At 40.4% G+C, this 22,468-nt stretch overlaps 1 protein-coding gene across 4 annotated transcripts in view; it reads left to right on the forward strand.

Moving 5' to 3' along the window:
• Window positions 1-10,369: 10,369 nt before the first annotated feature.
• The window catches only part of BRD1 (bromodomain containing 1), a 60,498-nt gene continuing 48,399 nt past the window's right edge, over window positions 10,370-22,468 (forward strand). For 3 of the 4 annotated variants that reach the window (XM_082280567.1, XM_082280568.1, XM_082280569.1), the window contains exons 1-2: window positions 10,569-10,693; window positions 14,852-16,232. In XM_082280567.1, coding sequence (XP_082136693.1) covers window positions 14,866-16,232 — 1,367 coding nt within the window. In that variant the 5' untranslated portion in view covers window positions 10,569-10,693; window positions 14,852-14,865. Of the gene's footprint in view, window positions 10,694-14,851; window positions 16,233-22,468 lie in introns of all 4 variants that reach the window. The other variant, XM_082280566.1, reaches the window with a different exon arrangement.

The raw sequence follows: 22,468 nt of genomic DNA on the forward strand, positions 1-22,468 counted from the left end.
GTGCCACGCACGGCGCGCCACATGTCAGCGCGCCGGGCCGCAAAATGGCCGCTCTGGGCTGCGGTGCTCGGGGGCTGCGCGGTCCTTTCGCATCCGTGTCCGGGCGGTGCCCCGACACCGGCCTTCTCCGCAAGGGCGCGGCCGCTGGTCACTGCACCGCACTTCGTTCCTGGGGGGGCTAAGGGCGGTGGCTGCGGTGGTTCTGGGGGCGGCCAGCCTGGGTCGGGGCGGTTCCTGCGGAGTTTCAGGCCTGGGGGGACCGCCGGGGCCTCTGCCTGGTCGGCTGCGCTTTCCCGGGAGGCCGCGGGCGGGCGCCTCGCATTCCCCGTGCGCCGGCCGCGGAGAGGCCTTCCTGGGCATCGTTCCGCTGGAGCGGGCACGGACCTGCTGTTCCGAGCTCAGCCCTCGCCTTGTCAGGAATTTAACCTCCATTGTTCGTATCCGCAGTTAAAGAAACCCACCTTGATCTGTATTCGTTTTCTAATGCACAGCGGGTTTGGTTCTGGGCGCTGTTTTAATATACTCAGTCTGCCTCGGGAGGAGCCCTTGGTGTGGCGTTTGAGTCTTATCTGAGCAGCCATCCCAGGGAAGGATGTTTAGGGCTGAAGGGAATGCACTGCGCCGGTTCAGAGAAACAGTGGCCCGCTATATGCTTAAATCTACATGGATAAAGCTCCTCCGGATAAGGTTCCGGTGTTCGGCTGTAGGTCGGTGATTGTCTTCTCTGATTGAGAAACCTTAGCTGAGGTCATCAATGGGCCGAATGATCCTGGCCTTTCGGGGGATGGGGGGGGTGAGGGTGAAGAAGGGTGGTTTGTTGGGTCCTTTTGATGTATGTAATTTCTATGTGAGATATGATCTGGTATGATTGTGACATTTGTTGTCAAATTCCCAGTGGCAGTCATAGGTTTCACCTTCTTTGCCTTAAGTGTTGCTAGTCATAACTCGCTGCTTACCTTTGGGAGTGAAAACAGGAGAAAAACATTTCGAGTACTGTAAACAGTACTGGTTTCAAAACAGTGTTAAATTTTAGATTAAGACAGTGTTTAGAGAGACGGTGCTTAAGCAAGTCCTTGTTTTTTGATCTGAGTTATTTTCATCAGTTAATATTCTTTTTAATTTTAACAGATTTAGTAAATAATGTTTTGGTTGGCTTTATGACAGTATATGAAGAAATCAGTTGATAGCTTTTTGATTTGAAGTATTGGAGGCCTTCAGTATTCTTCCATAATAGTTGTATGTTTGTACTTAAGTACTGGTGTGATTTTTTCTAAATGGATTCTGCCAGTCAACATACAGTAAATGATCTGTTATGGTTAATACTTCCTTTGGAAAGCTCACGTTAAGTTGTTTTTTTTTTAATTCATGCACTACTCAAAGTCCCAACAAAGTAGTTATTACACTGTGTGCAGGCAGTCCTTTGTTTCTTATTACTTTTTAATTTACAATTTCTTTTTATTGATAGACTTCAACTGTATTGGTGTGTGTATATATGTATATACAGACAAGATTATATATATATTCTGTATATGTCAGTTACTATAGGGTATTGAGGCCAAGCAAATGAAGCTGAAGTGATTTGAGGTGAATCTTGGAGTTGCTCTGTTTCCATTGTTACAAAGTGCAGTTATATGAATAGAACTGCTTAAAAATGAAGTTTGGTCTTGGCTAGATCTGCCAACTAGACACAGTAATAGAGGTATGAGAGCTTGGTTAAGAAGTCTCTATCACCAGTCTGTTGACAGGAAATTATGGTGGTGATGATAACAACAACTATTAGTAGTAGTAGTAGTATTGAAATATGTCATCTCATGAAGCGTCTTCTAGAGAACTATGAAATTGCAACAGTTGGAATGACATAGTTATGCTTATCACAATATGGAAAGATTTAATATTAGAGTATGTGGCTTTGTTAACTGCCTTTTTTAGCAGCTGTGATTTTGGAGAGTTTCACAATTCATAGTTGAAAATTTTACAGTAAATTAAAAAAGACTGGAAGTTAATTTTGCATTTTTGTACTAATGTTGCTCTTTCTGTAATCACCTCTCTGTACTTCTTCATTTTATCCTATGTCCTATTCCGAAAACTTCCTTGAGGGTTAGGGAAGTTGAGATTAATGAAAGTTAATTATTTCTTTAAATTATCTTTTAGGTGGCTTGAGAACCAATCAGTGATTCTGTATATAATCTACAGGTGTGCATCACAGATTGAGTGAAATAGCTGGAATTTCTCTGTTCTTGTTGTTTTACAAAAATACACTGGAAACTCAAGAAATTAGGTCTTAAAAATCTGGGCAAAGCTGGATCCGGAAAGTTTTCTCACAAACACCCAAGTAATGTGATGAATAAAACAAAGAGATGGTGAGCTGGCAACAGGCAAAAGAAAGAGTAACTACAATTCCTAGAGAAGGCTCCAGACTGCCGGCTTGTGGTGAATGTAGCAGTACTGGTGTGGTGATAGTCTAAAGATACAGATTTTCCATGAAGGTTTCAGTCTGAGGTGTAAACATCTGAAAGAACGTAGTCATTTAGGAAGACAGATAATTAGGAAAATCTGCAAGGCATCCTGACAGGAAGAACCCAAAGCTTCTAGTATTTAACTTCAGAAGAGTAATTTTTTTCTTTGATTTTTTTCTCTATTTATGCGTTTATAATCTTGTTATCTGTTTCAGATATTGTGAATAAACATCTTTATTTGCATGGTTAACTGAACCTGGCATGAATTAAAAGTGATATCTTATTAAATGAATATTAAAAAGTAATTTCTCACTCTAGTCCCTGAAGCAAACTGCAAGTAGCTGGCTCCCCATTATGTTCTGTAGAATAGTGGAAAGCCAGGAGACCATGCTCCCAAATAAATAATTCGGGTTCTCTGGAAGATAGGTATTACAGGTTGAGAGAAGAAGGAAACATCATTGATGTAGCTGTAAGTAACCAGCTCTCTGTCATTGTCAGTACTGGGGTGCACCTTGAACTTGGAAGGCTTTCAGGGAGGCTATAGCAAGAGCCTAATACCAGTCAGAAACTAAATTAAATTCTTACATCCTATCCTACTGTGACAGAACTTAAAATATGCCTTAAATACACCTACTTCAATATTATGTTATTAGCCAAATGTGGATGTTTAGTGCTGCAGACAGTTTTGTGATTTGTGGTCCCAGGGTCTCTGCAGTCACTGGGCTGTTCATCTTAATCTAGTTTTATTGTTTCCTTCCTTCCATTTCTTTCTTGGCAGTAAACATAATGTTGATACTGCAGTGATAATTGATGTAGTTCTGTCTTTCTGCATTTGTATACATTTGGAAACACTAAATGTTGGTAATAACTGTGTAGTGAGTAGTAACCATTTTGATGCCATTACCTTGTTTTAGCAAAATTGAGTAGCTAATATTTATCTCCAAACCTGCTATGATAAGCTTATTTTCATTCAAATCTTTGGCTTCACCTCTAGTAACTTCTGCATCAGTGATGCAGTTTCCATATGAAGTCATGACGGCTAAAACTACATCAAACCATAATAGTTCTTAAATAAAGCACAAAGAATTGAGGATTTTTGTATGCACTGAGGTAATGCATTTAATAAAATTATCTCCTTTCCTCCTTGTATAGACTCCAGCCTGTTCCAGGAACCTATCTAGGCAAAGTCAACTTAATGATCAAAACCTTAAAATAGAGGTCAGAAGTACTAAATTTGGATGTCCAATTTAGTATCTATCACAAGGGTATGATTTCTAAGAACATGTAACACAGGAAAGTACTTATATATTTAGCGTACGTGCCCATTTATTTCAGTGGGCACTTGGCTCTGCTCATGAGATCCAAGGTGTCAAGGTGGGTACTCAGGAAATAAGGAATGAGCAATCACACAGTAGTTATGAGCAAGCATTCACTGCCCAAACCATGGTGCCCTTGTGCATTTATATTAATTACCTCATTTTTTACAAACACAACTGTTTAATCACTATCATCCTCATTCTATAGCACATCAGAGGTGTATGTCACTGATTTTTGACTTGGAGTTGAGCATATGGACAGGATTTACTCATACTTACCCTTTATGTGAAGTGAGCATGGTGCTAGAGTATGTCTTTCAGGAGTGCTCAGTTTGAAGTTCCTGTTCTAGCATTTTTATTGGACCTGTGGAGATTTTGTCTGCATCATGAAGCCATCACTATCAAAACTGATTTATATATACATGAGTTTGGAAACTCTCTTTATTAGTCAGCATCAGGCCCTGGCTGAGGCAGTAGCAAGTCTGGGACAAAGTTGTGTAGGACTCGATGACTACTTGTTAAATAATACGCATGGGTTGCATTTCTCTGAACAGAGGAAGCTACAGGCCATGTTGGTTGCTCTTGGTGGTTCATGTTTTTTTTGTGGATGTTACATGTTGAGTCTGACTTATTTTTCACTTAATTTTTCCTTCCCTGATTTTGATGTCACCTTCTTGTAGTCCTTCCCCATGTAAACGAGGAGGCAAGGTATTAATTCTGAATGAGCCCATCTGTTTTTGGGTTTCTTCTGGGACAAATGACTAGGGATTCTGACAGTCAAGCTTCCTCCATTGCAAACCATCTTAATCATGTGCAGACCAGGTTTGTCCTCTAGAATGAATGAGGAAGAGATAGTAAAGTAATTAAGACTGGATTTGGGTCTCATTGCTAATTGAATTTTAACTTAATTATGGTAAGGCTGAAGTATTAGCTCATTGTAAACATTGGAGATTGTTTCTTAGAGATACATGTTTGTGAGTGACCTAACTAGGAAAAGAACTTCCCTCAGAGCTTATATCTCATCTTGTATTACATTTGCAAGTTTTCATACTGACACCAGAGGAAGCAAGAATAGGGAAGTCACTAAGGATAAGGGCTTCAATAAATAAAATAAACTTTATGTATTATTAAACTTTATGAAGGCAGTGAACAACTTGTCTTTGCTTGGATGTATGCTGTATAGAGAATCCTTTCCAGTCTAGAGGAAAGGATCAGGAAGTAGGAAAGGGAGAAGGTAACAATGTGTTTGCATTAATATTGTTTACATGGGTTATGCTATCTTAAGAAGTTACTTCATTTATCACAAAATCGGGTATGTTATGAAATCCGAACCTGATCAGGAGAACAACCACAGAAATTAGAAGTAAAAGAAATTGTATTTCTCAAAAATCATTGTATATAACATATAGGTATGGAGCACACTTTGTTTTCCCTTTGCTATGGCTGCATTTGACAAAACTGTTCAATTCAAATAGGTCCTTTTTTTTTGTGTTAACTTTCTATAAATTCTGTCTTATATCTGCTACTGAGGTTTCCTCAGTGTATCTTGCAAAAAAAAAAGAGGTCAAAATTCAATGTAGATTGTTTAGCCATGCTGTTTTGTAATTCTTTGCTGTGCAAGTATGATATTTTTAGAACTTTTTGCGTAGCAATTACTGTTTTGTTTTTTTGATTCCTACCCATTACCACTGACGTTCTGTCTTTGCCCATAACTTGGCTCAGTTAGTTATGCTATGTGAATTGACGGACGCTCCAATTCTAAACGTGCAGTTGCTTTTGTAAGCTAAACTAATGATGGCTAATTAACTGGGGGTGCTGAAGGGGCATTCCCAAATCCTGGATTTACTTCACTGCTGCTCTCTTGTGCTGGAAATCATTTTCATCTGGTCACGAAGGGAGGCACTCCTGGGAGCTAAACAGAAAATAGGTGACTTGTTTATGAAGGGGTTGTTCTGATGGCAGTTATCCTGTGGCAGGAATAGCTTCCCATATAGACCTTTGCAGGGGGAGTTACTATGCAGAACATAGTAAAGGTGCCAGACTGCAAACTTATCTCACAGAAGGTAAATAAGGAAGTAATGAGTATTTTGGACCAAACCACTACATAAACACTAGGAACTGAATAATTAATGCCAAAGAGACAATGACGAAAGAGAAGGGGAATATTATTCTCTTGATTATGGCTCTGTCTACTCTTGGAAACAGCAATATCATTATACGTAAGAGTGCTTTGTTCCAAGGGTTTGTTCTTGATAAAATAGTCTCTAAAATAGTAGATGGTAGTTTTGCTGTTTGGCAGACGTACAGGTCAGTACACGGGCAAGCTTTGTGCTTGTGCATGTTGTAATTTGGGTGTGGTTTTTTATTTTGTATTATTGAGGCATAGTTTACATATGTTTTCATGTATATCCTGATTGGGAAGTTTGGTTTTGCATCTTTGCAGTGTCCAGAGGAATGAGCTCAATCCTCACCGTCCACCATGCAAAGGTTATGAGCACATATTGTAGAGAGCATCTTAAAAACTGCAAAATCCTAAAGGTGCATGATGTTAAAGGATTCAAGATAGTGGATAAGTAAAGCAGGCAATAGGTTTCCCTGTCAGTTGTGTATCTCAGCAAAGTGCTTGGTGTATCTCTCTGTCAGCAAGTGACAGGACACATACCTCTTCTTGCAGTAGGTGACCCCAAGCAGTAGTTCCAAAAAATGCTTAAATGGAAGTGGGGTGAGGGCCTTTGCATAGCTGCTTTACTACTTGAAGACCACTCTGTCAAATGATCTTCAAGCTTATCTATAGATAACATTCCATAAGACTGCTTAGCAGATGCAGCTCACAGAGATATTTCTTAGCAAGCACACTGATCAAGTGTGAATTCTGCCAGAGCTCTGATGATAAAAGGGCTCTGGACCTTCATCAATACCATAAAAGGCACTGACACAGCTCCCAGTCTGTTTTAAACTTGTATTTTGGTGAAGACTGTTCATTTGGATTGACATGAACTGTTCTGAACGGTCAGACTAAGGGTCTTACCAATTTTATAAACAGAGGGCCACTTCGACTGTGAGAATGAGAAGGGTGGTACATGCAGGAAGTAAGAGTTACTGAGGCTGTAAGAAACAAAAGATCTTTGATTCCATAGCAGTTAGTGAACATTATGAACACCAATATTATGTCATTTTTCCTCACCCTTTTGTCATAATACAGCTAAAACTTCCAGATAGAGGAATGAGAAGGAGAATTCTTCCTAACTAGAGAACAAGGAATATATTCAGTAAACATGTAGGAGTAAAATGGACCAATACTTTCCTTGTATATTTGAAGCCAAAAATTTGATCCTCATTCTAGAATGGTCATTGAGGACTTTGGACCATATATCCCACTCAGTCTAGTATGATACGTCAGTCTTTCTGACAAGGTATCAATGATAACTAGGAGATGGATCAGTGATACATGTGTTTTTCTGTAAATACAATAATTTGCAAAGATCACCCAGAAGATGTGGAGTGATCCTGCACCACCCCACAGACTGAAAATAAACAGCTGAAATTTTGTCAGCACACTGCTGTAATTGTCTATTGGTAAGGTTACAGCATCTTTTCCACAGTGAACGCTGTTCTGGCTTCTGTGAGGTTTGGGAACAACCTTTCTCTTGTGAACTTGCAAAGTTGTGTCCATGAGTATTCTACCAGTGCTACATACCATGATTGATGAAGTAAGTGAGATCTAAAAGCATTCCCATGTAGGATGAGAGGACCATGGTAATGTTGTATATCATAGATGAGTGTGAAGGTGTAAATGGTATAATAAACCAAACTTGAAAACTTACTAGTGGTAGATTGCCTTCTGGCATCATACAGAAGCATCACATGCAAGGTTAGGCAGATTTGTCATGATAGGAAGAAGACCCGCACATGTATGTTTTGGCAGTCTAAAATCTTTCTCAAAATGCAGGTTCTTGCGGGTTCTAAAGAAGGTGTGGAGTTCTGATTCTTGCTTGTCTCTTCACCAGCCAGCTGTCCAGGCCAGGAGAGGGATACAGAGTTGCATCCAAGGAAGATCAGTACCCCTGCCAGTATTTAGTGCTGCAGCTAGTCTGAGTTGACTTTTATTAATCTGGAAAACAAAGGTGATACACTTTAGAAACATAGAAATGTGTCATGAAGTTTCCAAGAAGGAAAGAGAGGAGGATGCTGAGGCAGATAAATAGTGACTGTGTTTCTTTACGTGATCTTTCTTTCAGTGATACTGTTGAGAATTTGACTAGTGGAGGTGAAAGCTGGTAGGCAGAAGATCCTCCTCCTGTGAAGTTTTTCCTGCAGAGTGAGTCGGCATTGGCAACTTGGTTAACAACTTGATGCTGCCAGGTAGGGGTGTGAGGATTCTGAAGGACTGGGACTGGAGCCCCTTGCACATGTTGAACTGGTGTGAAAAAAGGTGGTGAGGGGTCTGTTGTCATTAAACTGTAGATCAGAGGGCCTCTTATTTTTTGTTTGAAATTGAACCGTATGCTAATAGAATTGTATTCTTTTGAGTAACCAAGTCTCACTGGTGAGGTGGAAAAGACAAAGGTAACAGATCTTCGAGATTATAGGGAGATGTGCTGAGGACATGCCCCATCTGGGTCGGATGCCCCAGACAATACTGCATACTGTTCTATTTTGAAATACGTGGGCTAATGTACTAATACTTACAATGGAAGGCTTGAGGATCCTGCTCTGGTAGCCTGTCATAAGGTCAATGAGAAATTATTTCAAAGTCTAAGACTCCTAACACAGAGTTTTGTGTTGAGCGTGCCCTGATCTTTGTACCATTGCTCTGAAATACCATATCAAGGAATGACATGAGTTCCGTGTCCTTACCTGGATGGTCCAGAGTGAAAAACTCCACATGCCATCTTACTGAGAGTAATTGGGAGAATCTAGAAGCATGAGTTTAAATTACAGAAAAGTGGTCAAATGGTGCAAATACCAATAAGGAATACCACATTATCAAAGGGATGTCCAGGGACTGTGGAAGGCTGTAGTCCACCTGGCAGAAAAAAGAAACTGGAAAAAAGCCAGACTTGCTGTGTGTCAGACACATTAGAATGTGAACATCATCAAGGTTTCTGTGGAAAGCTTGTCTCCACTTAAAAAACATTTGTCCAGCTGCACAGCATATACACATGTGAATTATCCCTTAAAAGATAAACCAACGTATTTCCTTATCATAATATTATTAGGCTCTTGACAACATTGTTTCTATTCATTTTTATACTCTGCACACTAATGTATATGATTTGGTATGATGCCCCCTCTTTAATATCTTTCTATCACAGGTTGGATTCCAGTCCAACAACATTAACTTATATCAGCATGTTGTGAGACTTCTGAGTCTGATGGTCGGATCACTGAAACAGTTTAACTGGAGAGTAGTTCCTCACAGGCAAGTACACAAATGACCAGATGGCCCCCATAGTTCATACAAACTTTCTTATATTGGAAATTGAATGTCTGTCTGAGCCTAAGGATCTATTCCTACACTGAGTGCTCTGCACAAGTGTTAGCTGCTTTAATAGCTTGTGTTTTGTTCAGAGATCAGTGTGCTGAATGGTCCCTGATGAGGAAAAAAGGATTTGGAAAGTACTTTCCCTATTCTACGAGATTTCCTTAGCCAAGTCGCTTAAACTTTCTGGACCTTAATTAACTTTCTGCAAGTAATAGCAGGTGTATCTATTTCTGTTTCCCATGTCATTTATTTATTGTAGGACCAACTGGCTTTTGAGGCAAGCAGACATCTTACTGCTAGAGAAAACATAAAAATGAATTGTTTTGCAGCAGTTTAGCTGAGCGGATGCTAAATAATGATTGGGTAAAGAGAATCACACCTACTCTCAACCACTTGCTTTTTACTATATGCAGGACTTGTTCTGGATGATCGGCACAGGCAAATGTTTGTGTAAGGCTGGGCCAGCTAAACGTTGTCTTTCAAGGATGTGGGTTCAGCTGCCTTGCAGAAATGTATTGCAGTAAAATCCTTCAGTTCTTGAATATGGCTGTAATGGCTGTCTAAAAATAATACCTAACAAAGGGTGTCCTTCGCAGAGGGAGCCAGAAATAACCTGCTTTTGCTCTGTCAAAATGTAAGGCTATTACCAGTTAATCCACAAGCACCAGCTTGACCTGGAGACCACGCAAGAGCCGACTTTCAAGCACATTTTCTACGTAAGGACTCTTGAGCTTGGACTTCCCCCCAAAGAGATAATAAATACCACTCGCTTCAACTTTTGAGCCTCGGTTTTGTAACGAGCCGCGTCCCGCCCCCGTCCGTTCCCTGGAGCCCGCGCTGGGCCGGTCGAACTTTCTACCAAGGACGGGTGGCCGGCTCGGGCTCGGGCCCGGCCGGTCCGGGCCGGGAGCGCGTCGGTCGCAGGGGCAGCGCGTTCCCGCCCCGAGCGCGGCCGGTGCCGGCCCGGGGCGCGGGGAGCGGCGGCGCGCAGGCCCCGCCCCGCGGCGGTGGCAGCGGCGGGGCTGGGCGGTGCCTGGCGCCCTCACGTCCCTTCCTTCGCTCGCTCCCTCCCTCCCCGCCCGCCTCTCCTCCTCCCCCCCGTCGGCGCAGCGCTGTGGTGAAGCCGCATTGTTTGTGCCACGGGGGGAGGGGAGCCGCTCAGCCCCGGGAGCCGAGCGCCGAGCCCGCAGCCGGACGGCGACGCGCGCCGCGCTTCACGAATGCGCCGCGCCCGGCGGCAGCAGCAGCCCCGCACCCAACGCCGGGTGACCGCCGCGGGCAGCGCGGCCCTCGTAGCGCCCGCTCGCCTGCCCGCGGCTGCCGGACGCGGGGCCAAGCGGCAGCACCGGCGGGGCCTCCGCCATTAACCCGGCCGAGCGTCGGCCGCAGCGGCGGAGCGGGAGGTCTGTCAGCCGCTCCTCGGCGGCTCCCACAGCGTGAGTACGGCCGGGCGGGCGGCGGGGGCGGGCGGGCGGGGGCTGCAGGGCCGGGAGCCGGCTGGTCCCGCCGCAGCGGGACGGGAGAGCGGCATGGGGGAAAGAGCAGGGCGGACCGGGCACGGCAGCCTGCGGGGGAGGGGGCAGCAGCGGGCGAGCGGGGAAGCGAGGCGAGCGCGGAGGTCTGGGGGAGGGAGGGCGCCGCTGGAGCTGTTTTGTCAGCCGCCATATTTGTGGGCCGAGTATTTTCGCGGCGGGGAGGGAGTGACTGTTGGGAAGGGCTGGAGATGATGGGCCCGGGCAGGAACCATCCTGCCGGGGGCCGGGAGGGGGGAGCGCCGCGCCGGGCAGGAACCATCGGCGGGAGGGGAGGGAGCGCGTTGGAGGCTCCCTGGGCGTGGGCAGGAAGTGTTGGCGCGGCACCGGCGGGGGCGGGCCCGGGGGCGTGGGCAGCCGCGCGCGGGAGGCAGGATCCCGGGATGGCTGCCGGATCTGGCGGCGTGCGGGATCTGGCGTCGGTGGGCTCTTTCCGCTGGGCCGGCGGAGAGCGGCTCTGGTGGTCTCGCGTGTCTCGGCCGTGCCCGCGCCCGTTCGCTGGGCTCCGTGAGCCCCCGCTCTGGGCCGTCCCCCGAGGGGATCTCTCCTGCTGTGCGGCTGAAGCGGCGGGTGGTGTCCGCCCCGTGAGCGTGTAAGCACTGTTTGCTTACCGTCCCTCATTGTCTAGGACTAAAGAGGATTCCTGTGTCTTTCTCTTTTTAATGGTCTACACGAAAGTGCCATTGAGAATGGAATTCCGTAGTCTATTGGGCAGGGAATCCAGGGACCAGAGGCAGTTTATTTGAAGAGGAGGAAGGTAACTAGGGCAGAGATAGTAATTTAGAACTATATGCTATTGTACTTTTCGTATTGGTTTTAGCTATCCTACACCTTGATAAATAGCTTTTTTTTTTTTTTTTTTTTTTTTTTTGCCTCATATCGTGTATTTCACAGAAACAGCTGTCTCCGTGTACTTCTGTTGTGGTGAGGAAAAACGTCTGCCGGTGATTTTCTTCCTAAGTAGCTGATGCAATTCTGGGAGAGGAGAGCTGTGGATGACTTTCCTGGTTTATATCCCGCAGTCTTTGAGGGCAGGACAGTGCTAAGAGAAGTACATTAAAATAATTTCGTGTGCGGTTAGTGCAGTATCTTTGTGAGCATTGAATGGAAACTTGTCTTAGTTTACTGTTTTTCAAATTTAGGTCTTGATCCTCATTTCTATCGATCTACAGGATACTGGGAAGGGGAGTTGGAGGAGTGGCAGGGAAAAAAGCTAGCTGATAGTTGCCTAGGAAAAGCAAACCAGTTGTAGATCATGAATTTGCTATGCAGAAATCTGGTCTTCATCCGGAGTATTTATAGAACACTTGCAAATAGAAGAATCTTGGAGAAACAAAACACTGCTTTGTCCTCTGGGGCATTTAAGTTATTCACGCTAAATTTGCATGAAATTAGGCCAGAGTACTACCCATGTCGATTCTGTGTGCATTACATTGTATTTATAGGGCGTCCATTCTGTGTTTGAGACTAACTTCCTTCCTAATTCAGCTGTATTTACTGTTGAGTATTACAGTATACTTAGATGTCAACTCAGTAATTTTTTTATCACTCTGGTTCATACAGTTCATTTGACTTTTGCAACAGCCATCCTAAATCTTTAAGCAAGATTAAAGATCTTGTGCTTTTGAGTATTTTCTTCCTATTCTTATGCCTGCCTGAAGCCATGCTCGAGAATCTTGGGAATGGAGTGGGATGGAGAGCTTGGAAACAGCATTAATGTGTTTTACTGTGGTACTGGGTTAAGGTAGTGTGGACAGGTTACACATGTTTTTGATTTCTGAAGGTCGCCTCTCATCTCTCCCTCTGTATTTTTTCTGAAACAGTCTCTGTCCTCAGGAGCCAATATGAACAGATACACAACCAGCTAAAGTGTAGGAAGGGGCATTAAAAATACCTAAACAGACTTTTACATATAGGCAGAATTGAAATACAATTATATGAGGTAAACATGTTGTAAATTGTGTTTCTTCATTGATGAGTAAATTGAGTCCATTCTGATCTGTAATAAGTGCTGTACATTGACACGTCAGTGTGTTTTAGCTGAAGAATCCATCATTACTTGTTCAAAATAATAAACAGAAATCAGGACTACTGTATTACCTTTGGGCCTCTGAATTACAAAATCTGTATTGAAACTGGGAACTAACTTCATTTTGGTTATATTACTGGTATGTTTTTTGTTTTAGTCGTTGGACCTTCTGTGGCAGTATTAGTTGTTTAAACAGTTTTCTGCAGTTAAGAAACTAGTGTGATCGAATCCTGTGTTGTTTTACAGAATTAAATTATTAAATGCTTCATCCAAAGTTGTTTGAAGAGTTGGAACCTTTTATATTATTCTGTTGTTTATAAAGAGCAGATCAGAGATCTGTCATGATTAAACACTGACTGTTATCTGGTTATACGGTATAGAAACAAGTAATAAGAGTTAAAAATAAGTTGTGTGAAAGATCTGTGAGAAGCACAATTCTCACATGAATAATAAAATTAGTTTAGATTATGAAAGCAGGGTCAGTTTGTGAGAGCAGACAGATCAGAGCCTTTCAGGAGCTAGTCTTAGGGTTAGTTGCCTGAGTGATTTAGTCTTCCTGTAAAAGGAGTTCCTTCAGAGTACTCTGAGGGTGTGCATTTAGAAGTTGTCATAGACTTATGGAAAAGGCAAGTGGCATGGAGTAGTTAATGTAGTTGTTCAGTGCTTGCTGTTTTCGTCCTGAAATAGATATACTGGTCTTTAACAGTAGTTGTGCTTTGATCTCTCTATTTCTCTGCTATTTTGGCAATACATGCTAACACTAGTTGTGTTATAGTGAGCAACACTGACTAGAAATACGGAGTTGAAATGGTGAGGTCCTAATAATACTTTAAGCAGTGATTAAAGATAGAGGGGTTTTTATGTAGCTGAGGTTGAATGATGAAATTTATTAATGATTTATTGGGAAGAAGGAAGGAGGGGAATAGAATTTTAAACTTGACAATGTCAGTCAGGTTTCTAATATTTTCAACCCTTATGGGACAAAAGCCCTACCCAGCATGAAGATATCAAAAGGCATAAGTATGTATGGAAGCTTTTAACTTAGAAATTTTGTGACCAAAATGCATGCTCATCCTAGCCCTGGCGCTTTGGAATGGTGGGAAGAAAGCTATCTTTTTATGTGGTATGTGATCTTTTTGCAGTAGGTGGTAAACTTAAAAATTGTTTTAAAGAGCTTGGGACTGGGTTTAAAACCAGTGAGATTTTTATCTATCAGCTCCTGAAGAATCTGTTGAAGGAGAAGGGTGTGTGTACATGCATACTTAAAAGCAGGGAACATGTTTTGGCTCTAAGTCAAACCTACTTTACAGGTGGAATATTTACTAGTTGCAGTCTGTACTGCACCATATTGGGTACTGCGAGTTCTGTTTTTTCTTGTCATGTTGTGAAGAATAATGGGCTCACTAAGGATTGAGGAAAGTAAAAAAAGTAGGGGCTGTCAAACTGCCCACTTGCCAAATGTGGAAGTATGTGTGCTTTTCTAGCTTTTAAATATAGCTATAGTAATTGAGTTGAAAATGTGAGTGCTGGAAAAAAATTCAGGGAAAACTTGTTTTTCTCTCAAAATTGCGTTAGTTCTTCTGAAGAGAGGTCTAGAGGGCATAATCTGTAGCTGTTGCAAAGATTTTCAAACTGCAGGCGCCCCTAATGTGTTACGAAGTATTCTATTAAAGGTTTTCTTACAAGGTAACAAATGAAGTTTTTTTAATCTGTGACACTTCTGAAGAGTTTTTGTTCTCATGCAGTGGTCTTGCAAAAAGTGCTTCTAGAGGGTTTTTGTAGCAAGGATTTTGTATAGCTGTATTTACTCAGTGAAGCTGTTACTTAGAAGATCTATTGATCTTTAGGTTAAACTTGTACGAAACTGAGCAGTCCTGTTGAGTAAGAGTGACAGGTTTTGTTTATTTTTAGTTAAATATATACATAGAGGGCAGTAGAATTGAAGGGTTTTTTCCTTACTGCAGTATTTTAAAAACTAATATTTTAATACGATTGTTGGGAGTTCATAGTATTAACTGTTGCTCTAATTTTAGGTAAACATTACCAAATGAGGAGAAAAGGAAGATGCCATCGAGTATCGGCAGCAAGGCATTCTTCGTCCCCATGCAGTATTAAGCACTCCCCGACACGAGAAACCTTGACATACGCTCAAGCTCAAAGGATGGTTGAAATAGAAATTGAAGGTCGCCTGCATAGGATCAGTATCTTTGATCCTTTAGAAATTATATTAGAAGATGATCTTACTGCCCAGGAAATGAGTGAATGCAACAGCAATAAAGAAAACAGTGAAAGACCACCAGTTTGTCTAAGAAGCAAACGCCATAAAAATAACAAAGTGAAAAAGAAAAATGAAGCTCTTCCGAGCTCACATGGTATACCTGCTACAACAGCTCCTCTTCCAGAACCAAAAGTACGGATTGTTGAATACAGTCCCCCTTCAGCTCCTCGGAGACCTCCAATTTATTACAAATTCATTGAGAAGTCAGCAGAAGAACTTGATAATGAAGTTGAGTATGACATGGATGAAGAAGATTATGCGTGGTTAGAATTGATAAATGATAAGCGGAAAAGTGATGGAGTGTCAGTTGTTTCACAGAATATGTTTGAATTCCTTATGGATAGGTTTGAAAAAGAGTCTTATTGTGAGAACCAAAAACAGGGTGATCATCAGTCTTTAATTGATGAAGATGCAGTGTGTTGTATATGCATGGATGGTGAATGTCAGAACAGCAATGTGATCCTGTTTTGTGATATGTGTAATTTAGCAGTACATCAGGAATGCTATGGGGTGCCATATATACCTGAGGGCCAGTGGCTCTGCAGACACTGTTTGCAGTCCCGCTCTCGGCCTGTAGACTGTGTGCTGTGCCCAAACAAGGGAGGTGCCTTTAAAAAGACAGATGATGATCGTTGGGGACACGTGGTGTGTGCTTTGTGGATTCCAGAAGTTGGATTTGCCAATACGGTTTTTATTGAGCCAATTGATGGTGTCAGGAACATTCCCCCAGCCAGATGGAAGTTAACATGCTACCTCTGTAAACAGAAAGGTGTTGGTGCCTGCATCCAGTGCCACAAAGCAAACTGCTATACTGCATTCCATGTGACATGTGCTCAAAAGGCTGGTCTATATATGAAAATGGAACCTGTGAAAGAACTAACTGGCAGTGGAACAACATTCTCTGTGAAAAAGACTGCCTATTGCGATGTACATACTCCACCAGGTTGCACACGGAGACCTCTGAATATATATGGAGAAGCTGAAATCAAAAACGGTGTTTGTAGAAAGGAGGGATCAGTCAGAACTGCTAGGTCTACATCAAAAATCAGAAAAAAGACAAAAAAAGCCAAGAAAACAGTGGTTGAACCCTGTACAGTTATGCCAACAGTATCTGCTCCTTATATTCCCCCCCAGAGGTAAGCAAACCATCGAAGTGTGAGAAATCTTTACTTTATTACCTGTTTAATTTTAAACCAGTGCTTTTAGATGCCTCCTTCAAGTTCTTTGTTTTTTACATGCTTTCTTTGAAGGCCTTTCTCAGAGAATTACTGTTAATTATGTACATTGTACTTTTGTGGAGTTGCATTAAAAATGCAGTAACTACTTCAGAGAAATTATGAAGTGATCAAGTGGTCTGTCTTGTCCTCAGAACATTTGGTTTGGGGTTTTTTTGTCAGACTAAGTTATGTTGTGTGTTCATTTGTCATTCACTGTACTTTTGAGAATTAACTGCTGAATTTGGAATAGTAGCTGCAGTTGATCTTCATACTAAAAAAAAAAAAGCCAAGCTAAAAGTTAACTTTATTTGTAATTTTGGATTCTTTTTCTAATTTTAAGAGATCCAGGATGAAAATTACGTTTGTTTATATAAGTTTTGAATCTCGTTCATCTCACCTTTTTTAAATTAAGAATAAACTTGTATTGTAAGATCTATGTAAGTTTAACAAAAAACCTTCAAGGAAGTGTTTTCCTTATGGGGCAGAATAACTTCTCAGGAGCTATTTCCAAAATTTATATTTGTGTGTTTTCAACACCAATATGTTCGTTTACCCCTTGACTTAAATTCTTACTAATTTAAGAGCAGTAGTTTGGAAAGTTTCTCAACAGGCACCACTTCCATGTGCAGGTTCATTGCCTGTACTGTGAGTGAACTCAGACTGCACAAACAAGTGAGGGCTTTTAAAATAATAGGATGCCTTTTAAATAGCTGACTCACAAGTCTCAGGTAGTGAGCAATTAAAGCTGGTTAAATTAACCTAAATAAATACGTGTTTTGAGACTGCAGTTCTTTCCTGTAATAAGTTTTGTTAATGTAAGAAGCTACTTATTGACTGACTTTGACAAACAGCCTTCAGCTCCCATGTGGTGTTTACAAACATCAGATTAATTGCTCTGTTCTCTGTTACGATTTCCTTGGTAAAATGGTATTTTTGTTTAGTGATGCACTGCAGAAAAACTTAAGTTGACAGCAGGCAACTAATACTGCTATTTAAATGGGAGCATGTCCGTGGAAGGGGGAAGTTGATGTAAAATAATTTGGCTTTGAGTTAGTTAGGACAATCCCAGTTGGTAGTGTAGTGTGGTTTTGTTTTGCTTTTTTTAAGACCGTGTAAGAAAGAACATGAACTAAGAGTTGAGGATAAGTAAGTATGTTCTCAGTTGTCCCTCTGGTAGCTCATTCCATTGGCAACTTTAAAAAAAGCCAGATCCTAAAAAGATGTTATCATCAGATGGCGGTTTTTTTAATAGTCATTAGATACCAGGAGCAAAAATACAAAAGACATTTTCTTCTTTCTTTTTTTTTGCGTTAATGATTGAATTTCTTTTCAAGACTGCAGAGAAATTCAGCTTGCTTCTATTTATGCTTCTTTTCAGAAGAAACAAGTACAGTTCCTGTACTATATATCATAAATGTAAAAAATGTGCACAGTGTAAAGCTATTTTAAGGTTGGGCTTTATTATAAATTGCCTGTTGTCAGCTGAGGGAGACCCTTGCTTAAGTACTCTTTGTAATGTGAACGTGTTCAGTCCTAGAAAACTGATCCCTGAATTAAAAGTGAAACAGAAACGGGCATATTGAAAGGAAAAGTGGTTACACTGCAGACCCAAATCTCTAGTTTTAGACCAAAAATTGTCTAGTTGTCTTTGGCTATTCTTCAGGTTTTTTTCTGTTCCGGAAATGCTCTCATGTTTCTGTAGGAGTTAAGTACATACCCATAAAGTATTAAAAAATTATTTGGATCATTTCACAGCAACCTTCATTTAAATTATTCTTTTTCTCTCATCTGTTTTTTTTGTATGCTTTTATTCCCTTGGAGCTGAAGCATGATTTTTCGAAGTTCTTGAGGAAGAGCAATTAAGCTATTTAAGTTGAATAAATACATACACTCTGTGTTTAAACACTAGTGCCTTTTTACCTGAAGAATTTCATTTTAATGTGTTTTTAACATCTCTGGAAATTGAGGCACACGTGAAGATGCTTGGTTTGGATTGCTTTCTTAATAACTAGACAATACACCTCCTTGACATATTGCTGGCTCTTCAGAGTTAGTAGTTGGAAGAGTGTATAAATATGAAGATCATAGTGAGGAGGAAAGTACTTGATAGATGCAGCCCCTGAGTTCATCTGGTGAAGCTTGAGTTGAAAAGCATCTTGCAATTTACATTCTGTTTAGGGGGAAGGATTTATATCCTTTCATGGATGGTGAGAGTATGTGAAGGACTGAGCATTTTAATAACACAGTTTTTGATCATTCTGTTTTCCAAAACAATTATCTTAACATTCATAATATTTTTAAAAGACTGGGTGTGGAACAGCATACTTCACAATTTCTGCACAACTTTTGTAGCTCATCAATTTCTGGATCAGCTTACCTTAGGTCAGGTTTCTATGCTACTTCCTTGCATGACCATGACCAGAATTTCTTACACAGATGTCATACTCTGAGCTTTTTGCTGTTAACTTATGTAGATAGTGTCATTCTCTAGGTTGTTTATAATCTAATTGTATGACATCTCAGACTTTCATCCGTGAACTACTGATTTGAGGGTGAGGGATCAGAAGTTGCTAACCATTGATCCAGTGATGATAGGGATGAATGCTTACCTCCCGTCTCTTTTCTTTTTCTTTTTCTTTCCTTTGTTTTTTTTTTTTGTTTGTTTGTTTTGGGTTTTTTTGTTTTGTTTTGTTTTGTTATTTATTTTTAATGCTGGGCCTATATCTGTCCTGTTGCCTAGGTATTTTGGAAAGTCTATACCTGGGTATCTACTTCCAAAGGTGCAGTAGTTCATCTTAGAGCCTTAAGGTGGTTTCAGTTTTCAGTGCTGTGGATGCTGACTTGTAACTTGCTTAGCACTTGTAGTAATGTATGGGACCACCAGGGAACTCTTATGCGTGGAGGATGTACGTCAGACCTTCTGGCTATAGAGATACGTTGTTTCTTGAGTAGGAAATTCCATTCATTTTTTTATTGAAATACAAAACTCCTGAATGTGCTTGCTTACACTGTACTGTTTGTACTCATCAGCTTTTTTTGTTTGTCTGTTTTTGATGAGGTTTTTTTGTTTGTTTGTTTTTTGCATTTTTTGATTGTTTAAAAGTAGAAATGAGCTTCATCTAAAAGTTGTGTTTCTGGGAATTGCCAGAGCAGCTGTGCTGTGTGGGGAGGGGAGTGGGAAAGGACACTCTAAAACCGTCCCACTGTATGGGAGGGACAGACAGTAACTGCTCCTCTTGTCAAATGGTAGTCAAAAAGTAGCCTCCCACTGCCACCAGCTAGTTTGGCTGAAGAAAATGGCAAATTTGTTCTTGAAGTGTAGTATTGCCACTGGGGATGTGTAATGGTAGAGAGATTTGCCCCCTGCCCTAAAAAAGTACTAGAAGGATTTTATTTAGACTGCAGGTCCAGAATTTTCAAGTTAAGAAATCCTAACTTTTAGGGTTAGCTTGGCAATCTAAATCTAGGTGCTTCTTTCTGTTAGTTATCTTGTGTTGACTCTCCTCAATTCCTTGTGGATTTTTTTTTATCTGCTGCTGTATGTCCTTGTCCTTTATAACTGTTGCCTTATTCAGCAAGCAGGATGAGTACGTGAAGCAGAAGCGTTACAATGTTAGCTGGGAAAACTACATGGTTTCACTTTTTTTTGAGTGCTTGATTCTTTAGTACAAATAACATTGTTTTTGTGTAGTCTCTTGATCTTACGTGGCAAAAGAGGCATTTAAAATATGTTTGCTTGTTTGCATGGTGTCAATATTTATGTTCTTTAAAAATGCTGTGAAACTATGATATTGTAGCTATATACTTGGAGGGAAATATAATGTGATATAAAATATTTAATCTTCAGTATTTTTAAAGTATGCACTGAGATACAGTGTAATCCGCTTTATTAAAATGCCATTCATTCAAGTACTACTCTATTAAATGGAAGCTGACATTAAAAGTATATAAATATTTGCTTTCAACTTCAGTTTCTTTTTCTACAAACATGGCATGTTTGTTATGTCTGAAATTAAGAAAACATTTAAAATGGCACACTTGTATAGAGAGCAAAGAATAAATAAAAAAGCCCCACTTTTATTAGAAGTAGGAACACTGTTGCTGCATGAGGTGTGTTGTGTCATTAATATTAAAAGATCGTTGTGAAAGTAGGTGAGTAGTAGCCAACAACTGAGAGCAAAAATTGCTGAGACTCTTACAAAAGCGTTTTCAGTTCTTCTTATGGATCAGCATTTATGTGCCCCACATTAACTGATTTCTCTATGTTGATCTTTGCTTTTATTAGGAAGAATACTGTGCCTGGAAGTAAAGCTGGATTTCTGTTACTGTGTCTCAGGGCAGAACCAATATTTTCTTTTGGTTTATAATTTACCCACTTGAGCTATCCTGAACTTTCTTGCCAAGTAATTAAATGTAATCTTGTTATCTTAACATAGGAATCTTGTTGTCTCTGAAAGGAAGTATGGAGCAGAAAAATAAATAATAAATAAACAGAAAGTGTTGAAATGCAATATTAAGGGGAAAGGAACATTTACAAAGCCTTTGAGACACTGTTAGCCTGCATTCACAGATAATGCTTCTTATTCATATATGTAGCTTGTGGAATTCTTCTGGGAATTTTTAAAAATGTTTTTTAGGGTCCTGTGGGGTTTTTTTTTAATACATTCAGAAAGTTTTTAAGGTGGGGGGAAAGAATAAGAAATTTGGCTTAAAATTCAATATAAAAAAGCCGTTGAAAAATACTGCTAGGGCCGGCATTGCAAAGAACTTGGGAGCTTAATAAATCCAGACTAATGTGTGTTAGCTCTTTATCCTTGAATATACATGTATGTATAATTCACAGAATTATGTGAAAATGCTTCTTTTAATTCCAAGGGAGCATTATGTAGGTGTGCCTTGTGACTGTACCTAATACTTGGATCACAGAATCACCTAAGTGAAGGTGATGCCAGAAGTCATCGACCTCTGATGTTTCTTGTCACATTGTTTGAGTTTGAAACCTTTCTGTTACATGTAGAAACTACTGCTGATGTCATCCTGATCATTTTGCTTAAATAAAAAAAGTAATTTTCCCTAAATTAAAAACAAAAGCTACTGTGGTGTTCACTAGTTTTGCCTCAGCAGTATTTTAAAAAAGTAAAGGCAACTTTAGAGCCTTATTTTGAAGGTAGTTCATCTTGACATTGGTTGGCTGATTAAATAAGGATTAATTAATGTGTTTGAAGAAGTGTAACTTACTTAGTAAATTGTAAAAGTAGATTTTGAATAAAAATAATACTTTTTTTCTTTTGTGTATTTTATGTGTACAAGGCAAAGAAGCTTAAAACAAATTAACATGTTGCCTCTGTAAGGCATATCATTAGTATTCTGTGTGCTTTCTAAGGGGTTTGGTCCATAATGATAATATATGTGATAACACAATTATGAAGACCAAGATTTGTGTGATTTTGTTTTTCAGAACTTCCGAGTTTCACCAGTTATGTGAACTTCCATTAATTTTTTTTGCTTTTGTGGCAATTAGAGGGGTGTTGTGACTTGTGCCATAGCAAAACATCTAAAGAATGCATTGTCTGAAGAATTGTCTCCTGGCAGTTTTTTTTTAATTCAATGATCTAGTTACAGAGTGTACAAAAGATTAGAAGATAAATACTGAGATTTCTTCTTATTACAGATTGAAAGGTGATTTTTGATTAATCTGATGTGAATTTAGCCTTTTGATATTAGATTTCAAAGTCATGTGGTCATTACATATGTATAGGAGCTGGCAGAAGTAAATGTGTGCATATGATTTATCTGAGAAGAGTTTTTCCAGTGTGGCAGCCAAAGTGGGGGGTTTTCATTGTTTGGTTTGGTTTTGGATTTGTTTTCTTATTTTATTTATTGTTTTGGGTTTTTTTCCTTAACCGAAGTTTTGGAATATCACAGACTTAGTTGTTAGAATAGGAAGAAGATAACCTGTTATAGCTAACAGAGAATTAGCTGGCATAATAGTGTTTTCTTGCCTCTTAAGTTCACAGTTGTACTTTGTCAAAGCAAAATTTTACAAGCTGTTTGCTCGAATAGAAAAATGGGAATTTCACAGTCATGTAGGCAACACAAAGTGCTTCCTACATGTGCATTCAAAATGAAATACTGTTTAAATACCAGTAAATGTT

This window comes from Coloeus monedula (assembly GCF_965178545.1).
Source record: "Coloeus monedula genome assembly, chromosome: 4".
Taxonomy (NCBI): domain Eukaryota; kingdom Metazoa; phylum Chordata; class Aves; order Passeriformes; family Corvidae; genus Coloeus; species Coloeus monedula.